Source organism: Mustelus asterias, chromosome 6 (assembly GCF_964213995.1).
Source record: "Mustelus asterias chromosome 6, sMusAst1.hap1.1, whole genome shotgun sequence".
In the NCBI taxonomy this organism is placed as follows: domain Eukaryota; kingdom Metazoa; phylum Chordata; class Chondrichthyes; order Carcharhiniformes; family Triakidae; genus Mustelus; species Mustelus asterias.
In genome coordinates this window covers 101355836-101380298 of record NC_135806.1, presented here as the reverse complement: position 1 = coordinate 101380298, position 24463 = coordinate 101355836, and the positions used below count along the sequence as shown (strand labels likewise).

The window sequence follows — 24463 nt, the reverse complement described above, 5'->3', positions numbered from 1 at the left end:
ATTCATTCTGTAAATGTACTAAATATAGGTACAAAAACCTTTAAGGATGAGAGCATTATGTTAATATGTAATACATGCTCCATTTAAAATCTGTCAAGAAAACATTCCTTTTAAATGAATGTTGCAGTTTTAAAATGTCCGCACTTAACTGTTGACTTAAATATTATTTCCTTGCAATGACAGTAGGTGGCACTCTAATAGTAATTCCAGATGTTATCTTGGCTCAATCTAACATTGTCTATTGCTGCATTATCCTCCCCAATCTGTGATTTCTTTAACAAGTTGCAAACAAAAATTGTATATTTTGTAATATCAGGATTTAAATTCTCCTATTGAATCATCTTTTTGTCTTTTTAATGCTATCATATTTTACTTGCAGCCCTCAAACTTTCCCAAAAACTTGGACTTGTATTTTAGTTAGAACTGTAAATTTGTTCATTGGATTGCACACACTGGCACTAATTTCCTATTATTTTATGAAATACTGAATAATTCTTTGTTAGCTTTTAAGAACATAAGAAATAGGAGCAGGAGTAGGCCATCTGGCCCTTCGAGCCTGCCCCGCCATTCAACAAGATCATGGCTGATCTGAAGCGAATCAGTTCCACTTACCCGCCTGCTCCCCATAACCCCTAATTCCCTTATCGATCAGAAAACTATCTACCCATGATTTAAACATATTCAACGAGGAAGCCTCCACCACTTCAATGGGCAGAGAATTCCAGAGATTCACTACCCTCTGAGAGAAGAAGTTCCCCCTCAACTCTGTTCTGAACCGGCCCTCCCTTACTTTGAGGCTGTGCCCTCTAGTTCTGGTTTCCCTTCTAAGTGGAAAGAATCTCTCCACCTCTACCCTATCCAGCCCCTTCATTATCTTATATGTCTCTATAAGATCACCCCTCATCCTTCTAAACTCCAACGAGTACAGACCCAATCTATTTAATCTCTCCTCATAAGCCACACCCCTCATCTCCGGTATCAACCTGGTGAACCTTCTCTGCACTCCCTCCAAGGCCAATATATCCTTTCGCAAATAAGGGGACCAAAACTGCACACAGTACTCCAGTTGCGGCCTCACCAGTGCCTTGTACAGTTGCAGCAAGACCTCCCTGCTTTTATATTCTATCCCCCTCGCGATAAAGGCCAACATTCCATTTGCCTTCTTGATCACCTGCTGCACCTGCAGACTGAGTTTTTGCGATTCGTGCACAAGTGTTTCTGCTCCAATCTATTCAAAGAAAAACTTAAGGATTCATTTTAAAAACATTATTCAAATAATGTTTATGTTTAATGTTGCTTATAAAATAGCTAAGATATGTATATACATGTTTGGAAAATTATAAACCTGTTATAATTTCTGTTTGGTAATCTTTCTTTACAGTTTCTTTATTTATTAGTCACAAGAAGGCTTACATTAACACTGCAATGAAGTTATTGTGGAAATGCCCTAGTCGCCACACTCCGGCACATGTTCAGTTACACTGAGGGAGAATTTAGCATGGCCAGTGCACCTAACCAGCATGTCTTTTGGACTGTAGGAGGAAACCAGAGCACCTGGAGGAAACCCACGCAGACACAGGGGGTAACGTGCAGACTCCACACAGATAGTGACCCAAACAAGGAATTGAACTCGAGTCCCTGGCGCTGTTAGGCAGCAGTGCTAACCACTGTGTCACCGTGCTGTCCGTAAATCTCCAGAACATTATTAACCTGATAAGAGACAATTTTCAAAACCGGTTGAATTTTGATGCAAACTGTATCTTGATGCCAGTTAGAAAATGTAGCACAGTATTCTGACTTCTGAGACAGTTCCAAAAATTGAAACATAACATTATCTTGATTTCAGATTCTTTTTAAAACATCATACAGAAGAAAGTTGTAGTTTGAAAGTAAACAATTTATTTAATGGAAACTGAAAGAAGGAAAATGGATTGATGGAGCCTCTGATCTTTGAGCAACCTTGAGAACGAAGGGCAAGTAAATAGAGGGTTAAAGTTGAGAGGAATTGCAGAAGAGCAAAGATAAGAAAGGAAGATGTGAGGGATGAGCAGGCAGCTTACATAATGAATAGGGTTAATGATGGAATTAAAGGGGTAGAAATGGGACCTGGTTGTTGGAAAACAAGAGAATATGTACTGGGTTGCAGGAAACCTGAATGATGGACTATGGACTGTGTGCAACAGTTTCCCTGAAATGCAAAATGGTTCCAGTAAACACTTAATTGCTAAACTGATTGTACGAAAAAGTATTAAATAGAATAATTAATTTGTATTTTTTATTTAGTTGGCCAAATATGTGGCTTTCTTGTAAGGCCATCGGATAACACACCGGGTGATTACTCGCTTTATTTTCGGACAAATGAAAATATTCAACGATTTAAAATATCTCCAACATCAAACAATCAATTTATGATGGGTGGCCGATATTACAACAGGTAACCAATCTCGTTTATGTAGCTTTTTTCAAATTAAGTTCAGAAATAACTGAAAATTACAGTTGACCATGGCAATTTAATCCCCACATTTTTCTGTTTTATGTTGCATGACCGGCACAATTTTTTTTCCGCATCCCTCTTTAAATAGCTTATTCACTTGAGCCACTCTGGAAGATAAAATGCTTATTCACTCGTACCATTCTGCAAGATTAAAAACCTGCAACCGTCAACAGCTTTATTCCCATAAACACTAGCAACTACCTCCTACTCAAAAACCAAAAAAAATCCATATTATAATTATATGGAATTATTTTGTAATTCCTAGGTTGGGTCAGTGAATACAGTTTGTCCTTTACATTTTTTGGCATGTTCTCCCTCTGCCTCAGTTTCCTTTTTGCTTATGTGTTACATTCTCTGTCATTTTTGTCTTTGTTTACTTTATCAACTTTTTTTTGGCTTTTGAGTTCAGTCACAATGAGTCCTTTGCTGTGTTACAGCTGTGATGTAAGTCAGAGCTTTCCTGTTTCATTTCCTGTTTGGGTGGTAGCGATATTTCATTGTCTCCTAAACCAGAAAAATTCTCATTGTTTGTTTGTTGGTTGTATTAGCTTATAATTACGATGGCCACATGGTATCATCAACAGATCACCCCATGGTCTTTGTTGAGCAAGCGAACTTATCTGAATGTCCCTGACTCAGAAACATTTAATGAGCTAGTAGACCTGGTGAAAAACCACTGTGACCCAAAGCCCCCTGTAATTCTCCAGAGATATCGCTTCAACATGGCTAGGAGAACTCCTGGGGCATCTCTTTGAATTCTTGGATAGGTGGTGGAAATTTGCCAAATGGTGCGAATTTGGACAACTTCTTAATTAGATGTTGTGAGACAGATTGGTATGTGGCACAAATGATTGAAGCACCCAAAAGAAGTGGTTGGTAAAACCCAATTTGGGCTTTAAAAAAGCCTTTGAAATAGCCTTGTCACTTGAGAACACAGAAAAAGGGACTCAGGTTCTACAAGGGACATCAGGCAGCAATATCTTCCAATTAGGGGGAGTTGAACGCCAGTTATTATCATTGAACTTACTGGCTCATTTCAACCAGAAGAAAGACATATTAATTAGTGATGATTTCCCAAGCGGGCTTGGTGCAGTGCTGTCACATCGCTGGAAAGACAGGACAGAAAAGCCCATTGCGTATGCCTCCAGGACCCTTTTGGATGCGGAGCGAAGGTATTCTCAAATTGAGAAGAAAAGGTTGGCAGTCGTATTTGATGTGAAGAAGTTCCATCAATATGTCTATGGTTGATGGTTTTTTTCAGTTACTGACCTTCAACCCTTATTGGACCTCTTTAAAGAGGACAAGGCAGCTCCCCGTGTCGCCTCCACTTGGATACAACTTTGGGCTTTGTTATTGGTGGCCTACGAATATCTTCTGGAATACCGCCCTGGGCCCCAGATAGCTAATGCTGATGCACTGAGTAACCTTCCATTGTCTACATGCCTGGTTCCTTTCCGAGAATTGGAAGAGATTGTGATGACTGAACTTTTTGGAGACCTTGCCAGTGTCAGCAAGGCAGATTAAAGCATGGATCCAGAAAGATCCAACCTTATCCAAAATAAGGCATGTGGTGGATTCCAAGGATGACCCTCTGAAGAAATGAAACCTTACCTCATTAAGAAAGCTGAACATAGTAGTGTTGAGGACGGGATCACTCTTTGGGGATCTCGAATAATTGTTCTGCCCCCAGAACAATGTCCAATATTAACGGAACTACATAATGGCCAAAAATAAAGATTTTTGATACTCCCAGGTGGGAGTAACTAGGAGTTACGCCTGGTGGTCCAGTCTTGACTCTGACATCACAGACTTGGTGAGGCGATATGACCTGTGTCGGGAAACTCAAAAACTCCAACCCTCAGGCTCCCTACACCCATGGGAGTAGCCTGGCAAGCCATGGGTGCTTGTGCTTGAGGACTTTGCTTGCCACTTTATGGGTTTCATGTTTTTAATCATGGTGGACACGCACTCCCAAGTGGTTGGAGGTGCACCACATGGGCTCCATGATTCTCAGGCTACAAACGAGAAATTACGACAAAGATTCAATACAAAGAGAACAAAGAACAATACAGCACAGGAACAGGCCCTTCAGCCCTCCAAGCCCGCGCCGCTCCCTGGTCCAAACTAGACCATTCTTTTGTATCCCTCCATTCCCACTCCGTTCATGTGGCTATCTAGATAAGTCTTAAACGTTCCCAGTGTGTCCGCCTCCACCACCTTGCCCGGCAGCGCATTCCAGGCCCCCACCACCCTCTGCGTAAAATACGTCCTTCTGATATCCGTGTTAAACCTCCCCCCGCCTCACCTTGAACCTATGACCCCTCGTGAACGTCACCACCGACCTGGGAAAAAGCTTCCCACCGTTCACCCTATCTATGCCTTTCATAATTTTATACACCTCTATTAGGTCACCCCTTATCCTCTGTCTTTTCAGTGAGAACAACCCCAGTTTACCCAATCTCTCTTCATAACTAAGCCCTTCCATACCAGGCAACATCCTGGTAAACCTCCTCTTCACTCTCTCTAAAGCCTCCACGTCCTTCTGGTAGTGTGGCGACCAGAACTGGGCGCAGTATTTCAAATGCGGCCGAACCAACGTTCTGTACAACTGCAACATCAGACCCCAACTTTTATACTCTATGCCCCATCCTATAAAGGCAAGCATGCCATATGCCTTATTCACTACCTTCTCCACCTGTGACGTCACCTTCAAGGATCTGTGGACTTGCACACCCAGGTCCCTCTGCGTATCTACACCCTTTATGTTTCTGCCATTTATCGTATAGCTCCCCCCTACGTTAGTTCTACCAAAATGCATCACTTCGCATTTATCTGGATTGAGCTCCATCTGCCATTTCTTTGCCCAAATTTCCAGCCTATCTATATCCTTCTGTAGCCTCTGACAATGTTCCTCACTATCTGCAAGTCCAGCCATTTTCGTGTCGACGGCAAACTTACTGATCACCCCAGTTACACCTTCTTCCAGATCGTTTATATAAATCACAAACAGCAGAGGTCCCAATACAGAGCCCTGCGGAACACCACTAGTCACAAGCATCCAGCCGGAAAAAGACCCTTCCACTACCACCCTCTGTCTTCTGTGACCAAGCCAGTTCTCCACCCATCTAGCCACCTCCCTCTTTATCCCATGAAATCCAACCTTTTGCACCAACCTACCATGAGGGACTTTGTCAAACGCTTTACTGAAGTCCATGTAGACCACATCCACGGCCCTTCCCTCGTCAACCATTCTAGTCACTTCTTCAAAAAGCTCCACCAGGTTAGTGAGGCATGACCACCCTCTCACAAAACCATGCTGACTATCGTTAATGAGTTTATTCCTTTCCAAATGCGCATACATCCTATCTCTAAGAATCCTCTCCAACAACTTCCCTACCACGGACGTCAAGCTCACCGACCTATAATTTCCCGGGTTATCCTTCCTACCCTTCTTAAATAACGGGACCACATTAGCTATCCTCCAATCCTCTGCGACCTCACCTGTGTCCAGTGACGAGACAAAGATTTGCGTCAGAGGCCCAGCGATTTCATCTCTCGCCTCCCTGAGCAGCCTTGGATAGATTCCATCAGTACATGTGGAATACGGAATGTCTTGATTTCTGATCATGGCACAGCCTTTACAAGTAGTGATTTCCAGAACTTTGTGCTCACCAATAGTACCCAACACATCCGAACTGCACCTAATCACTATTGTCAAATGGCCTGGCATAATGGGTGGTTCAAACCTTCAGAAATAGCATGAAGAAACAACTGGTGGCATCCATGAAGACTAAACTGGCACGATTGCTGTTTGATTACAGGGCCACACTAAACATAACAGGTGTTGCTCCAGTGGAACTGTTAATTGGACGACGACTTCATACCAAATTGAGCCTGCTATTCCCATATTGACGGGAAGGGTGCAGTCCAATAAGAAACCCAAAAAATAAATTATCATTCTGCAAGGACAGAATGAACGAGTGATCTGGTTCATGTAAGGAACTTCGGGGATGGTCCCAGATGGGTCCCTGGGATAGTTATGGAGAAAACAGGACGAGTATCTTACAAGGTCACAGTTCAGGGTAAAACCCTGAAGCACTTGGCCCATCTGTTTTTTCCTCTTTCTCCGACATTAATTCAAGTGATTTTTCTCAATCTAATTCAACATTGAATCTATTTAAAATGTTTGCATTTTAATCACAGATAACTGTTGCCACCAGTTCCCACAAGTTTGAAATAATCACATTTTGGACCCAAAATACTGGTGCTTCAAATGTATTTCTTACAGCTCTCCATGTGGCTGAAGGACTGATACTTTGAAGCTTGGCAGTTGACTGCAGTGTAGCAGTAAATGTTGCTTCCTGGGTGTATACTTGCATAACAATTAGTTCCTATTTCTTTATGAATAACATCACAATTTCTTAGTATATCAAACAATTTTGATTTGTTAAAGCTCTTAAAATGTGTTACTAGCACCTATGCACCTAAAAGGAAAAAAAAAGTGCACATTGACAAGCTTTCCTTAATTAGCATCATGCCAAGTTAGCAATATGGACTGTTTTGTGGGAAGCTCCAAAGTAAGTGGTTTGGGTGTAACTCGGGTTTAAATTGACCTGATTTTTGATATTTAACCAATTATACTCAAACCTCTATCCCTTTAAGACCCATTTCTAAATGTATTAAAACAAATCTTTTGCAGTCTGCATCTGTTGCAATGCCTGTGATCTGCTTCCTACTTAAAAGAATTGCCTAATTGCTGACAAATGATAGGAGTGAGGCACTACCCATGTGTGTGTGCAGAGCTGCTGTTTTCCAGTGCCAATGGACGGCAGTCTCTTTAAACTAATTAAAGGGTTGTTGTCCAAAACTTAATGTGGGGAGAGTTGGCCAAGCAGATGCAGACTAGTACTCAAAATTTAGATGAGGATGCAAGGATCCTGCCCTTGGTATGTAAACCAATCCTCTGGATGGATTTCGGTAGCAATAAAATTCATCCATTCACTATCATAGTTATCAAATTAGGTGTGGATTAGATACAAGCCTTGCAAAATCTATGGTTTTTCATTAAGATATCTTTTAAATAATGGCGCTTAGATCTTGGTGGTTCAAGCTACTCCATTAACATATTTGTTCCTTCTCTGCAATTGATTACAGTATATGTTTGTCTGGTACCCCTGAAGATATAGGCATTGAAGCCAAATTCCGTGAGAGTAATTTTATATAGTAATAGTCACACATCATTCTGCCTGGGGTTCTTTGAGAGACATAGTATCTTCAGAATCCTAAAGAGAATTAATATCGACTGAAATACAGTTTAAACATGACGAGTTATTCTTGAACTGTTTACATTGGTTTGCCATAATACTTAGTTGAACTTGCATTTAATCTGTTGATCATCAACAATATTTGGTATTTTCATGATTATGACAATCTGTTTAAAAATGTATACACATTTTATTACAGTATAGAGGAAATCATTGAGCACTATAGGAAGGAGCAAATTGTTGAAGGTTATTACCTCAAAGATCCTGTCCCCTTGCAGGTGAGTTGCAACCTGTGCAAAATGAGGGAACATTGTTTTAACTGAGTTACATGATTTTTAAATATTTAATCTATAGATTTTAGTTTTGTCTTTGCCAGTAGATATGTTTAAATGTGCAGAGGCTAAACTTGAGGATGGACTGATATGTACTTTGTTTAGTGAGGAAGATTTTGTTAGTTCTGAAGTGTTTTTTTAAATTTTTGTGTTCCTTCACTGCCCATGATCTGTACGTTTTGTATGAAGGAGGTATGTCTCCTCTTACCTTTGGAATATATGTCCCAATTAAACAATTCAGCCAGATTTTTTTGATTATAAAAATAAACATGCTTATGCAAAATTAAATGTGAAATCTCTCTTGCACACAGGGCCCGAGTTTACCATTTTGAGTCTAAGTGCTGAATTTGGGCACAATTCGGGCCCATAGAGATTAGATGCAAATTAAGTAACGAACTTTTACAAACTGTACTAATCTCAGTCTCTGACTTATTAACTCCAGTCTCCCACTTGGCAGACCTGTAGCTTCTTGGATGGTTTTGATGCTTTGAAGTTGAAGTCAAGGTCTTGTAAAGCAAAGGACTCACAGTAGGCTATGAGGTTTCCTGTATGCACATTTCTAAGAGGTTGGTTCTCAGGTGGATTTGAAGTTGGAACAAGGTTGGGAGAGTCCTTCTCACTGGGATCTCTCACTTTCAAGATTTTTTTTTATTTCAAAAATATACTTTATTCATAAATACTCTGAAGTAAACCATTGCAGAACAACATTTCCAATAATTACAAACAGTGCAAAAAAAATCAGTCATATTTAAAATACTTTACGGTGCTCTGTTCCAAGACATTACATTTATTACAGTTCAGTTCTTCAACAAATAATTTACATTCGTCACATTTCACTGTGTGCTGTTTTCACAGATTAGCACACAGTTACGCAGTCCGAGTGTTTTTTTTTACAGTTACTGGCCCCTCGGTCTGCCTTGGTTGAAAGGCTTTAAACGGTGGCCTTTCCCCGTTGTGCCTTTGTGGCAGCTGCCCCAAGCTTGAGAGCGTCCCTCAGCACGTAGTCCTGGACCTTGGAATGTGCCAATCTGCAACACTCGGTCGAGGACATATCTTTGCACAGGAAGATCAGCAAGTTTCAGGCGGACCAAAGAGCGTCGTCCTTCACCAAGTTGATGACCCTCTAGCAGCAGTTGATACCTGTCTCGGTGTGCAGTCTTGGAAACAGCCCGTAGAGCACAAAGTCTTGCGTCACGGAGCTGCTTGGGATGAACCTTGGCAAATACCACTGCATCTCATTTCAAACCTTCTTTGCAAAGGCACATTCCACAAGGAGGTGTGCAACCGTCTCATCACCCCCGCAGCCGCTTCGAAGGCAGCGTGCGGTGGTGTTAAGACCTCGAGCGTGCATGAAGGATCTAACGGGAAGTGCCCTTCTCACCACCAGCCAAGCCCGGTCTTGGTGCTTGTTTGAAAGTTTTGGTGATGAGGCATTCCACCAGATGACATTGACAGTCTGCTCAGGGAACCATCCGACAGGATCCAGCATCTCCTTTTCCCTCAGGGCCTTGAGGACATTATGCGCTGACCACTGCTTGATCACTGTGTGGTCAAAGGTGTGTTTCTGGAAAAATTTCTCCACGAAGGACAGGTGCTGCGGTACTGTCCAACTACTTGGAGCGTTCCGCGGCAGTTTGGCCAGACCCATCCTCCGTAACACTTGGGACAGGTGGAACCTCAAAACGTAGTGGCACTTGGTGTTAGCGTACCGAGGGTCTACACACAGCTTGATGCAGCCGCTCACAAAGGTGGCCATCAGGATGAAGGCGGCGTTGGGACCATTTTTCCTTCCATCCTCCAGAGATTTATGCATCACTTCCCTCTCTACACGATCCATCTTAGATCTCCAGATAAATTTGAAGATGGCCTGAGTGACTGCTGCTGCGCAGGATTTGAGGATAGGCCAGACCTGCGCTATGAACAATAAAATGGACAGTACCTCACACAGGATGACCAGGTTTTTGCCGGTGATAGAGGGAGCGTTGCTCCCACAAGCCCAATTTCTGCCTTACTTTGGCGATGCACTCTTCCCAGTTTTTGGCACACGCCCCCACCGCTCCAAACCATATCCCCAGCACCTTAAGGTAGTCTGCCCCGACGGTGAAGGGGACAAAGGATCGGTCCGCCCAGTTCCCGAAGAACATAGCAGTGCTTTTGCCCCGGTTGACTTTCGCTCCCGAGGCCAGCTGAAACTGCTCACAGACTTGGAGGAGCCTGCAAACAGATGACAGGTCCAAGCAGAAGACAGCCACGTCATCCATGTACAGGGAGGCTTTGACCTGCGTGCCTCCGCTGCCTGGGATGGTAACCCCTTTAATGCCTGGGTCCTTTCTGATGGGGTTCAATGCAACACACAAAAAGGACAGGGGAGAGAGGGCAGTCCAGCCTGATTTCAGACTGATCTGGAACCTATCTGATTCCCCCCATTGATTGAGACTGCGCTACTGATGTAATCTGTGATTGTTGAATCCAATTGCGGATTCCCTCCGCAAACCCATTTTGGAGAGCACATCCATCATGTAGGTGTGCGATATTCTATCAAACGCCTTCTCCTGATCTAAACTGATGAGGCAGGTGTCCACCTGCTTGTCCTGCACATAGGCAATTGTATCCCTGAGTAGCGCGAGGCTATCAGAGATCTTCCTGCCGGGTCTAGCACAGGTTTGATCAGGATGGATCACCGACTCCAGATCAGACTTGACCCGGTTGGCAATGACCTTGGCTCGAACTTGCTGTTAATTGTCTTGGCTGCTGGTGACTTGCAGCTAATTCACAGTCTGACTTTCTTACCACTGAACTGTTGGTTCAATGGCTTTTTGGTGGAATTGTCTGCAAACGGCCTGTGCTGATTATTAACAAGTGGTTCGAAAACATGACTTTCACAAGTTCAAAGTCTTTTCCAATGAAGGAGTATTGATTCCATTATCCTGTGTTGTGGTTTAACACCTTTGAGATTCACTCAGTCTAGCTTAGATGGGTAAAATCATCTTAAACAAAGAAAGATTGATATGTCCATTTACTCCTGTCTCCCACCAGTTTAGTTTCAATCTCCTCTTTGGTCCCAGGTGAAACCTGGGGATAGGTAAATTGGAGAGTCTATAGTTCTTTTGTAATGGTCTATCCTTTTACCTAGAGATGTGTGAATTTCCAGAATGACTGTGCATGTCCATATTTAATTCGGTATTTGCTCGAGTCTGTAGCTCAAATGCCAAAGGTCACATGATTTGAAGCAGCCATTTTAATAGCTTGTTTGTGTCCAGTTTAAGTTCAAAGTATACTGGGACATTACACTGCCACCCTCAGTGCAAACATTAGCTTCCATTGATTAGTCCATACTATCTCTTCATCAATTATTTGAACATGCACTATGCCAAAACAAAATTCTATCTTTTTTATAAACGAGAAAAAAATGGTTAATCATTAATGATTTTTATGATCTCTCTGAAACTTTTGACAAAAATAGCACACTATACTGACAAGACCATATTTATTAAATAATATTAATTAAAATGAGAATTAACTATGTGTATTGAGTATAGTAAAACTGTTCCTGATTGCCAAATAGTATTGTGCCAAAAGTGACTACTGGGTACACAGCTGTTCTCAAACTGACCTGATGTCTGCAAGAAATTGCTATTTGAGACTGATGATCCAGAAATTCCTGTTGTTGCTTCAAATCTATGTAGTGGTAAAGTGAACAGTAAAGAGTGGGTAACCAGCGGCCTGCGGGCCATATGCAGTCCATTAAGGTTCTGATTGCAGCCCACCCCAAGACACTTTGTTGAACTTTGGCCAGGCGCAGGGTTGCCATATTCTGCTGATTCCTGTCCGCGTACTTTTTTTTCCTACCGGGGTATGACTGAAGCGATATGCACATAAAGCAAGGGCAAGTTAAATGAGGTGCATGCTGATTGTGCACAACATTGACCGTGAGAGCCGTGTGTTCCCTCTGCATCCAAAGTGTAAAATATTTGTTTTTTTTTAACCATTAAAGTTGATAGTTCTACTATATAAATGATTAAGAATTTTCTATAACTCATTATGAAATATTCAGCCTGTATTAAATGTATTTAATCTTATTAATGGGTCATGGTTAGTGAACAAGCATTACTGAACAATCTTGAGGCCTACTGAGATGAAGGAGGGCCTCATGCAGTCCACTCACGAGGCTAAGTTGCGCATCACTACTCTAGATCATAAGGCCAAGTCATATCTTTTGGACTGCCCATCAGAGGGAAACAAATTGCCAGTCATATCTTTTGATCCTTGCATCAACCTAATCACCAATAAAATTATATTTAAAGGGCAATTAGCTGGTTTCCTGTTTCACTTCTTATACTTGTAGAACAAAGCAGTGCTCCACAAGATCTTGGCTATGAATTTAGGTTTCTGTTTATGTTGCATAAGAATCATGGACCGTTTATGAATGTATCAATTGTTATCTGGTATAATAAATTCATTAGAATATGTAGAGTTGAATCATTGGTCATTTAATTGCCAAAAAACACGACCAGTGTACTTGAGTATTAAGATTTTAGAGTTAACGTAGCATAATTTTGTGCTTGACTTTTGCAGTTTCAAATTTATGATGATGCAACTAATTTGTGACAATGCGATGATGCAACTAATTAAAGATTTAAATTTTTTAGCATCAAGAACAAGTACTCAATGAGCATGATGGTAGAGAAATATACAATACAATCAGGCGCAAGCCGAAGGATGCACTTTATAAGAATATAGTGAAGAAAGACTACCTCTGGAAAAAGAGTAAGTGAACCTAGCTTAGAGATTGTTGAGTTTGACTTCCTTTTACACAAACATTCTGTCTCGAGACCTTGACCTTTTGTGTGGATGCTGCTGAAAATATTTTTCTGTCTGAATTCATAAATAAAAGAACCTAGATAGTATCTGCTAATTAACTGCAGAACACATTAAAATGACAGGGAATGCAGAGTGGTCTATCAAGCTTGCTCAATCCAGAAAGGAACCAAGCAATGGCCTACTCAAATCACAATCTGATGAAAGGTCATGATCTGAAATGTTAACTCACTTTCTCTTTTCACAGGTGCTGCCAGACCTGTTGAGTATTTCTAGCATTTTTTATTTTTAGTTCAGATTTCTGGCTTTTACCTTTGTCTCTCCCAAGAGATTGTGATTAACCAAAAAGTTGGTGGGCAAAATTGAAGACAATCTTGGAAAAAAATTGGGCCATTTCTGTTCATCCTATGAAAACAATATAACAAAGGCTTAATAAAGCCATTGCCAGTTATAAATCCTTCTGATCCAAGCTGATTTATAACATATATCCTATAACTGAAAATAGCCCATTGACTAAACTTTATTTTTAAAGAACTTATATTTTACACATGGCTTTGGTGGAAATTGACTTAGGAAATATTCTCCAAAAATGTTTGCGAACATCAATTCTGCCTATCAATCATGTTTAACCTATCCAACTTGACAGAATCCAATTCTTTTATCATTTTACATGCATGTCTAGGGGAACTGACCCCAATTATTTGAGTCTACTCTTATACCAGGAACTCTAGGTTTAATTTGGCCATCCATCTTTACAATTCTGCAAAAGACGTAGCTGCCCCCACCTTTTAGGGCACTAAAATTGTAATAATTATAACAAATGCATATCATATTTCCATTTTAATGATAGAGGCAGTCTTTGACTATATGACATTTGAGTCACAATGAAGAGCGTTTATGACGTTTGTAAATTGACATCTGGTTATGACTTTCCCATGTCAGTTGCTGCCCCTGTGGCTAACTACTAGAAGAGAACAACACCTCTGGTATACCTGACTCACTCTGACATTTCCCATCACATGTTGGAGGACACCCTCACTTCTTGGTACAACTCGGCTCTCTGCAACTCATGATGGGAAACTTTGTTCAATGCCACAGAGTGGTAATAGATATCAGCATCATCACACTTCTGTTTTATTTTTTGGCACTTCGATTCTTTTAAATAAAACTGAAATTGATCTCACCATTACCAAAATAAAATTGAGTTGTAACTCTATTGGGATATCAGGATAAATGTTGGGCTGCTCCTTTCTTTATATTTTCCCTAAATTAACCACAAATCTTGAATTTGTTTGTTTCAGGTAAAGGTAAACGATGGAAAAACTTGTACTTCATTTTGGAGGGGAATGACTCCCAGCTAATCTATTTTGAAAGTGAAAAGAGAGCCACAAAACCAAAAGGATTAATAGACCTCAGCGTTTGTACTGTATATGGAGTTCATGACAGTCTGTTTGGCAGGTGAAGATATTTACACACTTGAACTTAAGTGCATGTATTTTTCTAATAAATATTTTAAGGCATTTTGAAGTTCTATATGCCAGATAACTCTGATATTTTCTCCTCTATACCCTTTCCAATCTAAGTATCATGAATAAACATTCTATAATACTTGCAATGCAATTTGTGTTCCTCGTAACATGCTAAGCTTTTAAATAAGGCTCGTCTTCTTTCATGAAGGTCTGTTAAAAATGGACATTATGGCACATGTCCTTATGACTGTCCATACACCAACAAAACTTAAATATATTTCTTTCACCAGCTTACAGTTTATTACCAGAGCAGACGTGCTGATAACTGTTTAATTATTTGATATGTGATAGTTTGGTCACCAGTAATAGTGCAAACTAGAAAATTGAATTTTATTTATGGTTACCTTCAATGTACCTTCATGTGGTCTGGAAACTAGCCACACTTGTTTATGTCTTCAGCAGGTTACAGAATTTTGTTGATTTTAAAAGTAGAGGCAATAGTTATCCATAAAATTCTAAAAATGTTCCACAAGCGCGCCCACCTTTCATTTCTGGGAACCTAGCTTTGGATCCAGTCGAGAACAGTGAGATTGAAGTCTCTGTCTCCTTTTGTAGGCACGAGGAATCCATTGTGAATCATGTCTTGGCAGCCTCCGAGTTTCCATTTATTATGGGATGACAATACAAAATATCTCTCACTTCAGTGCAAACTTATTCAACCCTTAAGTTGGTTAGTATGGGAATTGAAATTGCCTGTATAATAGTGACTTCTGAGGCAGGTTTAAGTGACATTTAAGAACTGTGGAAAGAGCTTTACATTGAGGGTGTGATGCTGTTGGAGGGAAAAGTTTCTGTTTCCAAGAGTTGTATTCTTTTAAGAGTGAAAAAAAATCAGGATAAAGAAAATGGCTGTATTTAGCTGAAACAGACAAAATGTATGCCTGCGTGGGTTTCCTCCCACAGTTCAAAGATGTGCACGTTAGGTAGATTGGCCATGCTAAACCACCACTTATTTAGGTTAGGTGGATTAGCCATGGTAAATGCGCAAGGTTATGGGGATAGGGCAAAGAGGAGAGCCTGGATGGGATGCTCTTTTGGAGAGTCTGTACAGACCCGATGAGCCAGATAGAGACTTCCTGCATTGTACGGATTCTGTGTTTGTATGGATTCTATGACACATGTGCTTTCTGTTTGCAAAAAATAAGGGCGTGATTTATCGCGCAGCCCATCACATGTTTCACGGCAGCGGGATGCGGCCAGCCATTGGCCAGTAGCAGGATCTTCTGATCCCGCCGTTGCTAATGGGGTCTCCCATTGAATGCACCCTTTGCCGCTGATATACTGTGGCGGGAGTCCACCGTCAGTGCGATCGGAAGATCCCGCCGACAAGAATAGCCAGAAAGTTCCAGCCAAGATATTGATGTATTATTATGTGTAGCTTTCAGTACATGCAAATGCGCCACATTGCGAGCCCGACTGATGATTTTAAATTGGTTTTCAGTGTAATCTTTAGCACCTCAAGAACCTTCTGTGGGGACATATTCTGTGGGGCAGCATGGTGGCACAGTGGTTAGCACTGCTGCCTCACAGCGCCAGGGACCTGGGTTCGATTCTGGCCTCTGGTGACTTGTGGAATTTGCACATTCTCCCCATGTCTGCGTGGATTTCCTCCTGGTGCTCAGGTTTCCTCCCACATGCCAAAGATGTGTGGGTTAGGTTGATTGGCCATGTTAAATTGACCCCTAATGCCGATCCAGTTGGATTTCACGTGACTGGGATATGGAGTTAGATGTAGAGTCATAGCTGAGCTCTGATCCCTCCCCTCGCCGAATTTGAGCTGGAGAAGCTCAAAATACAGCTAGAATTTAAGGAGTGGATACGAGAGAGAAAGGAAGAAAGAAGAATTTCATCTTTGAATATTGGAAATGAAGCCAACAACTCAAAGGGGAGAGAGAGCGACCAGATAGCTGAGGCTGTAATGGAACATCTCTCCATCTGGTGGCACCCCCTATCTTTCTAACCCTAAACCACTCTCTGAGGCCTTCATGCACAACGAACAAAGAACACTACAGCACAGGAACAGGCCCTTCGACCCTTCAAGTCTGCCCCAATCACGATGTCTACCTAAACTAAAACCGTATGCACTTATGGAATCCATATCCTTCCATTCCCATCCTATTCATGTATTCTGCCCCTCAAATGCCGCTATCATACCTGCTCCCACCACCTCCCGGGGCAGCACGTTCCAGACATTCACCACCCTCTGTTTAAAAAAAAAAATCTTGCCTCGCACATCTCCTCTAAACTTTTCTCCATGCACCTTAAAAGTATCTCCCCTAGTACTTGACTTTTCTACCCTAGGATAGAGCATCTCTCTATCCACTCTGTCCATGCCACTCATAATCTTGTAAACTTCTATCAGGTCACCCTTCAACCTTCGTCGTTCCAGTGAGAACAAACTGAGTTTATCCAACCTCTCCTCATAGCTAATACTCTCCAGACCAGGCAACATCCTGGTAAACCTCTTCTATATCCTCTCCAAAGCATCCATATCCTTCTGGTGGTGTGGCAACCAGAATTGTACACAATATTTTAAATGAGGCCTAACTAAGGTTCTGTAAAGCTGCAGCATGACCTGCGAATTTTTATACTTAATGCCCCAACTGATGCATGCCATATGCCGCCTTACCCACCTGCGTTGCCACTTTCAATGATCAGTGGGCATGTATGCCCAGATCACTCCGCCTGTCAATACTCCTAAGGTTCTACCATTTACTATATAATTCCTACATGCATTGGACCTTCAAAACTGCATTACCTCACACTTGTCCAGATTAAACTCCATCTGCCATTTCCCTGCCCAAGTCTCCAACTGGTCTATATCTTGCTGTATCCTCTGACAATCTTCTTCACTATCCACAACTCCACCAATTTTTGTATTGTCTGAGAACTTACTAATCAGACCAGCTACATTTTCCTCCAAATCATTTATATATATTCTGAACAACAAAGGTCCCAAAACTGATCCCTGTGGAACAACACAGCCTTCCATTCAGAAAAGCACCCCATCTCTGCTACTCTCTGTCTTCTATGGCCAAGCCAGTTCTGTATCCACCTTGTCAGCTCTCCTCTGATCCCGTGTGACTGAGGTACCTTGTCAAAGGCTTTACTGAAGTCCATGTATACAACATCCACTACCTTTCCCTCATCTATTATCTTCGTCACTTCCTCGAAAAACTCAATCAAGTTAATGAGGCACGACCTCCCCTTCACAAAACCATGCTGTCTAACTGTATAAGTCCATTTGTTTCCAAATGTGAGCAAATCCTGTCCCTAAGAATCTTTTCCAATAATTTCCCTACCACTGATGTAAGGCTCATCGGCCTATAATTTCCTGGATTATCCCTGCTGCCCTTCTTAAACAATGGACCAACATTGGCTATCCTTCAGTCCTTTGGAACTTCACCTGTAGTCAATGAGGATACAAAGATTTCTGTCAAGGCCCCAGAAATTTCCGCCCTGCTTCCGTCAATGTTCTGGGGTAGATCCCATCAGGCCCTGGAGACTTATTTACTTTAATGCTTTTTAAGACGCCCAACACTTCCTCTTTGATATCGACATGACCCAGAATATCTACACATCCTCTTTGGTGAATACTGAGGCAAAGTATTCATTTAGTATCTCACCCTTTTCCTCTGGTTCCAAGCATAGATTCCCTCCACTATCCTTGAGTGGACAAACCCTTTCAGACAAACCCTTTCCCTGGCTACCCTTTTGCTCTTTACATGCGTATAAAATGCCTTAGGATTTTCCTTAATCCTGTTTGCCAAGGGCTTTTCATGACCCCTTTTAGCCCTCCTAACTCCTTCCTTAAGTTCCTTCCTATGTTCTTTATATTCTTCAAGGGCTTGTCCTAAGCCTTTTAGACCTTACAAATGCTTCCTTTTTCTTTTTGACAAGGCTCATACAATCATTATCTAGAGTTCCCGATACTTGCCATCCTTATCCTTCATTCTCACGGGTACATGCCGGCCCTGAATTCCATTCAACTGAAATTTGAAAGACTCCCACATGTCGGATGTTGATTTACTCTCAAACAGCATTCCTCAATCTACCCTCTCCAGACCCTGCCTAATGTTGTAGTTAATCTTCCCCCAATTTAACATGTATGGTAAATTCATTTCAAAGTTTGAAGAGAGTGATTGGAGTCATTTTTTGTCACTTCTGAGAAAGTAGCAGGACAGCTAAAATGGCCAACGGACATCTGGACATATTTAATTTAAGGGCAGCTGTGAGGAAGAGCCCAACAGACCTCTTCCATGCTGATTCTTGATGAGTCCATGAATTATGAACAGACCAAGGTTGCTAGCTTAAGTGCCTGTGAGTTAGTCCCAGAGGCATAATGCTAGCAATTCCAGAGTGTTTGTAAGAAGCCCACACAAACCTACATTGAGTTTGAACGGTTGAAGCAAATTGCATTTGACTGATGGATATGTTTGCTAAGAATCCCGCACTCCTATGAGGAGCTGCGTGAGTTGGTATTGTTTGAGGAATTCAAAAATTGCTTACCCTCCAAAACTGCAGACGTACTTGGAGGAGCAGAATATCCTCCTAGCAGGGGATGCAACCATCTCAACGGACGTCTAAGATCTCACCCATTGGCTTGAACACTGAGGCAGACCCCTTCCAAACCATTACCATGAACATTAGAGAGATAAGCAGAGAGATCTAAATGGGAACAGCACCCCTAGCCAGAAAAGAAAACACCATAGGAAGGTGCAAGAAGCCCTCTTGCAGACCGAAGGAGAATTGGTGTGTTCCCATTGCAATAAAATAGGCCACTTTTTAGGCCCGAGTGGTGGAGATTGTGAGAGAAGCCCATTGGTTCAATAGGTCTCCATATGAGTAGTACCCCGAATCACGCCCTAATAGTGCAGCAGAGTAAGCAGAGACTCTTGCTATAGAAACACCCCCTTTGGAAGATATGGGTGATTAGGTTGGCACACTCCCTGAGAGCCTTCAGAGTTTTGTCAGCAGTGTCTCCCTGTCCCTCCCAAATTGTAAGCAAATCCTTGTCCTCTGGAACACTGAGTACTCAAGTCCTTAAAGTTAAAGGCTAAAGCACTAATCAGTGGAGTGGGAGGACGATTATGTGTCAGCACTACTCCATAAGGTCCACCTGGAGTGTGACCTTGTTTCAGGCCTGTCACAGTAGGAATTGTCCCTACGTTACCAGTAGCAGGGATCGATTTCCTTCTTAGAAATGATTTGGCTGGCAGCCAAATGTTAGCCAGCGAAAGAAAAGAAGTCCACTTCAACCAGCAGAAATCTGCAGGAAGGTCCAGAGGCCAAAAATAAGATAAGCATTTTGAGAGTGCTGCTCAATGTAACAAGGCTGCAGCCAGGCCAGTAATGTGAAGAGGTACAGGAAAGGCTAATTGAATTTAAAATAGACTCTTAGAATATTCCAGAATTAAAAGGGACCAAAGAAGTTCCAAAGCAGGGAAAGAGATAATGAGGGAGATGGTAGTCGAAGAGCCTGAAGGATCGCAAGTTATTTCTCTGTAACTTCATTGCAGTGTTAATGTAAGCCTTACTTGTGACTAATAAATAAACTTTAACTTTTATTAAATTAGGGAGGGAAAAGGGTAAAACATTGCCTGATTTATGGCTGGCAGAAACTTTCTTTCCAAGTTTTAAGAAGGGACAAAGGTAGTCCCAAACAGATGAGCAGATAGGGAGTGAGATACTTCACCCAGTTGAAAAGGCACAAGAGAGTATAGCTGAAGCAATGCCTCCACTTGAGGGCGGAAAGACATGAAACAAGAGTGCCACTCCCAAGTCAAAGGCCTCAGCAAGGAAGCCAATGCTAGTTGTACGTGACAGCCTTGTGGTAAATTTAATTGGGGATCAGAAAAGTTCCCAATTTGGCCAGAAAGACTGAGGATGATGCCTCACATAGTCAAAAAGCCACCAGGAGATACAACAAGAGCTTACCTGCCAGCAGAGAACAATAGTATCCCAAGAGACAAGAGCCTACTACCAACTGACCAGCAGATGAATCCAACCAGCATGGATCTCATACTTCTCCACCTTGATGCAGAATCGCAAGGCAACCTGACAAGTGTTGTCCACTGCATTTAAAATTATCTGGCAACCCCGCGTCCTACCAACCCCCAGACTACAGGGCCGAGATTTTCCCATTCAGCTGCCCACTTCTCCACCCCCCCCCCCCCCCCCCACCCCCAGTTGGTGCTGGAGATGGGGGCGGTCCAGGGAGGTGTGGGACTGGCCTGGGAATGGTCAGGGGGACTGCAACTGGGCCATGGGGGGGCAGCATTGTGGGGAACCCCGGCTGGCCAGCAATCGGAAGGCTAACATTGCGGGGCCACTGCACAAGCGCAGAGGCCCGCTAGTTTCAGCCTCCCAAGTGTGAATAGGCCTGGCTCCCTAGTTTTTGATGTTCACGCTGATGGCCTCTGCAGTTCACAGAGTGTGGGAGATTCTTGCCTGACCTCCCACTGAAAAAACCAGCGTGGATCACTCCAGTTATCACATGAATTTGACACTTCGAATTTTTTGGGAGAATTCCATCCCAGGACTGTAACTCTACCTGTTATGGATGTGGGAGACCTCCCTCCCAGAAGGCTATTTTCCAGCCCATGAAAGGCTGATCCATGTTCAGGAGCAGACCGCCCATCTGATTTGGATTTGATTTATTATTGTCACATGTATTACTATACAGTGAAAAGTGTTGTTGCGTGCTATACAAGGTATGCCGTTCATAAAGAAGGAAAGGAGAGAGTGCAGAATGTAGTGTTATAGTCATAGCTAGGGTGTAGAAAAATATCAACTTAATGTGAGGTAGGTCCATTCAAAAGTCTGAAGGCAGCAGGGAAGAAGCTGTTTTTGAGTCGTTTAGTAGTCCTCAGACTTTTGTATCTTTTTCCCAATGGAAGAAGATGGAAGAGAGTATGTCTGGGATGTGTGGGGCCCTTAACTATGCTGGCTGTTTTTCCAAGGCAGCAGGAAGTGTTGACAGTGTCAATAGGTGGGAGGCTAGTTTGAGTAATGGACTGGGCTTTGTTCATAACCCTTTGTAGTTTCTTTTAGTCTTGGACAGAGCAGGAGCCATACCAAGCTATGATACAACGAGAAAGAATGCGTTCTATGATGCATCTGTGAAAGTTGGTGAGAGTTGCAGCGGACATGCCAAATTTTTAATTTGATTTGATTTATTATTGTCACATGTATTAACATACAGTAAAAGTATCGTTTCTTGCGCGCTATACAGACAAAACATACCATTCATAGAGAAGGAAACGAGAGTGCAGAATGTAATGTTACAGTCATAACTAGGGTGTAGAGAAAGATCAACTTAATGCAAGGTAAGTCCATTCAGAAGTCTCTGACAGCAGCAGGGAAGAAGCTGTTCTTGAGTCAGTTGGGACATGACCTCAGACTTTTGTATCTTTTTCCCGACAGAAGAAGGTGGAAGAGAGAATGTCCGGGTGCATGGAGTCCTTAATTATGCTGGTTGCTTTGCCGAGGCAGCGGGAAATGTAGACAGTCAATGGATGGGACACTGTTTTGCGTGATGGATTGGCTACATTCACAACCTTTTGTAGTTCCTTTGGTCTTGGGCAGAGCAGGAGCCATACCAAGCTGTGATACAACTAGAAAGAATGCTTTCTATGGTGCATCGGTAAAGGTTGGTGAGAGTCGTAGCGGATGTGCCAAATTCTCTTCGTCTTCTGAGAAAGTAGCGATGTTGGCGGGCTTTCTTAACTATAGTGTCGGCATGGGGGGACCAGGACAGGTTATTGGTGATCTGGACACCTAAAAACCTGAAGCTCTCGACCCTTTCTACTTTGTCTCCATTGATGTAGACAGGAGCATGTTGTCCTTTACGCTTCCTGAAGTTGATGACGATCTCCTTCGTTTTGTTGACATTGAGGGAGAGATTATTGTTGCTGCACCAGTTCAACAGATTCTCTATCTCATTCCTGCACTCTGTCTCGTCATTGTTTGAGATCCGACCCACTTACAATGGTATCGTCAGCAAACTTGAAAATTGAATTGGAAGGGAACTTGGCCACACAGTCATAGGTGTATAAGGAGTATAGTAGGGGGTGAGAACACAGCCTTGTGGGGCACCGGTGTTGAGGATGATCGTGAAGAAGGTGTTGTTGCCTATCCTTACTGATTGTGATCTGTGAGTTAGGAAGTTCAGGATCCAGTCGCAGAGAGAGGTGCCGAGGCCCAGGCCACTGAGTTTGGAGATGTGTTTCGTGGGAATAATAATGTTGAAGGCTGAGCTGTAGTCAATAAATAGGAGTCTGACATAGGTGTCCCTGTTATCTAGGTGTTCCAGGGTTGAGTACAGGACCAGGGAAATGGCGTCTGCTGTGGACCTGTTGCGGCAGTAGGCAAACTGTAGTGGATCCAGGTAGTCCGGGAGACTGGAATTGATTCGAGCCATGACTAACCCTTCGAAGCATTTCATAATGATGGATGTCAGAGCCACCGGACGATAGTCATTAAGGCACGCTGCTTGGTTTTTCTTAGGTACCGGGATGACGGTCGTCTTCTTGAAGCAGCTAGGGACCTCAGATTGTTGTAAAGAGAGGTTGAAGATATCTGTGAATACCCCCGCCAGCTGATCCGCGCAGGGTCTGAATGCTCGTCCGGGTACCTCATCTGGGCCAATCGCTTTCCGTGGGTTGACCTTCAAGAATCTACTCTGACATCTGCAATGGGTGACCCCAGATATAGGTTCATCCAGGGCTTCCAGGGTGGAGGGCATGCTCTCGCTGATCTCTTGATCAAAACGGGCATAGATTGCATTGAGCTCATCAGGGAGGGGTACGTTGGAGCTGGCGATTTTATATGCCTTTATCTTGTAGCCTGTTACGTCTTGCAAACCTTGCCATAGTCGGCGGGGGGTGGGTGTGGCTAGCCTGGGACTCTAGCTTGGTCTGGTACTGTCTTTTGGTATCTTTGATGGATCTCCTTAGATCATATCTGGCTTTCTTGTATAGGTCAGTGTCCCCTGACTTGAACACCTCAGACCTGGACTTCAGCAGGCAGTGGATATCCCTGTTCATCCACGGTTTCCGGTTGGGTAACACACGGATTTGCTTCTTTGGCACACAGTCTTCTACCCGCTTACTGATGAAGTCAATTACTGTAGTGGCGTACTCGTTCAGGCTGGTCGCAGAGTTTTTAAATACTGACCAGTCCACTGACTCCAAGCAGCCCTGTAGGAGATCATCCGATTCCTCAGATTTCTTTAGTCTTCTGAGAAAATAGAGGCGTTGGTGGGCTTTCTTAACTTATAATGTTAGCATGGGAGGGACCAGGACAGGACAGATCTGGACACCTAGAAACGTGAAGCTCGCGACCATTTCTATTTCTTCCCCATTGATGTAGACAGGGGCAAGCCCTCCACTACGCTTTCTGAAATCGATGACTATCTCTTTCGTTTTGTTGACATTGAAAGAGAGAGATTATTGTCGTCACACCAGTTCACCAGGTTCTCTGTCTTTTTCCTATCTCATCATTGAGATTCAACCCACTACAGTGGTGTCATCAGCAAACTTGAAAATTGAGTTGGAGTGGAATTTGGCCACACAGTCATAGGTGTATAAGGAGTATAGTAAGGGGCTTGAGGACACACCATTGTGGGGCACCGGTGTTAAGGATGATCATGGAGGAGGTGCTGTTTTCTATCCTTACTGATTGCGAACTGTGAATTAGGAAGTCTAGGATCCAGTTACAGAGGGAGGAGCCGAGCCCCAAGCCACCGAGTTTGGATATGAGTTTCGTAATAATAATGGTGTTGAAGGTTGAGCTGTAGTTATTAAATAGGAGTCTGACATAAAAGCAAAATACTGCGGATTTCCATGCCTCTCACCTTCAATGGTCCATCGCTGACACTTCTCTTCCCTTCCTTGACCTCTCTGTCTCCATTTCTGGTGATAAACTATCCACTCGTATCTATTACAAACCCTGCACCTCCAACAACTACCTTGTCTACAGCTGTTTTCACGCCCCACATTCTGTAAGGACTCCATCCCATTCTCT

The 24463-nt window shown here is 42.7% G+C and overlaps 1 protein-coding gene across 1 annotated transcript in view; it reads left to right on the top strand.

The window, feature by feature from the left end:
• LOC144495025 (ras GTPase-activating protein 1-like) overlaps window positions 1–24463 on the top strand; it is a 196163-nt gene that overhangs the window by 89307 nt on the left and 82393 nt on the right. The window contains exons 8-11 of the mRNA XM_078214823.1: window positions 2284–2434; window positions 7958–8036; window positions 12740–12857; window positions 14210–14366. Coding sequence (XP_078070949.1) covers window positions 2284–2434; window positions 7958–8036; window positions 12740–12857; window positions 14210–14366 — 505 coding nt within the window. The remainder of the gene's footprint in view (window positions 1–2283; window positions 2435–7957; window positions 8037–12739; window positions 12858–14209; window positions 14367–24463) is intronic.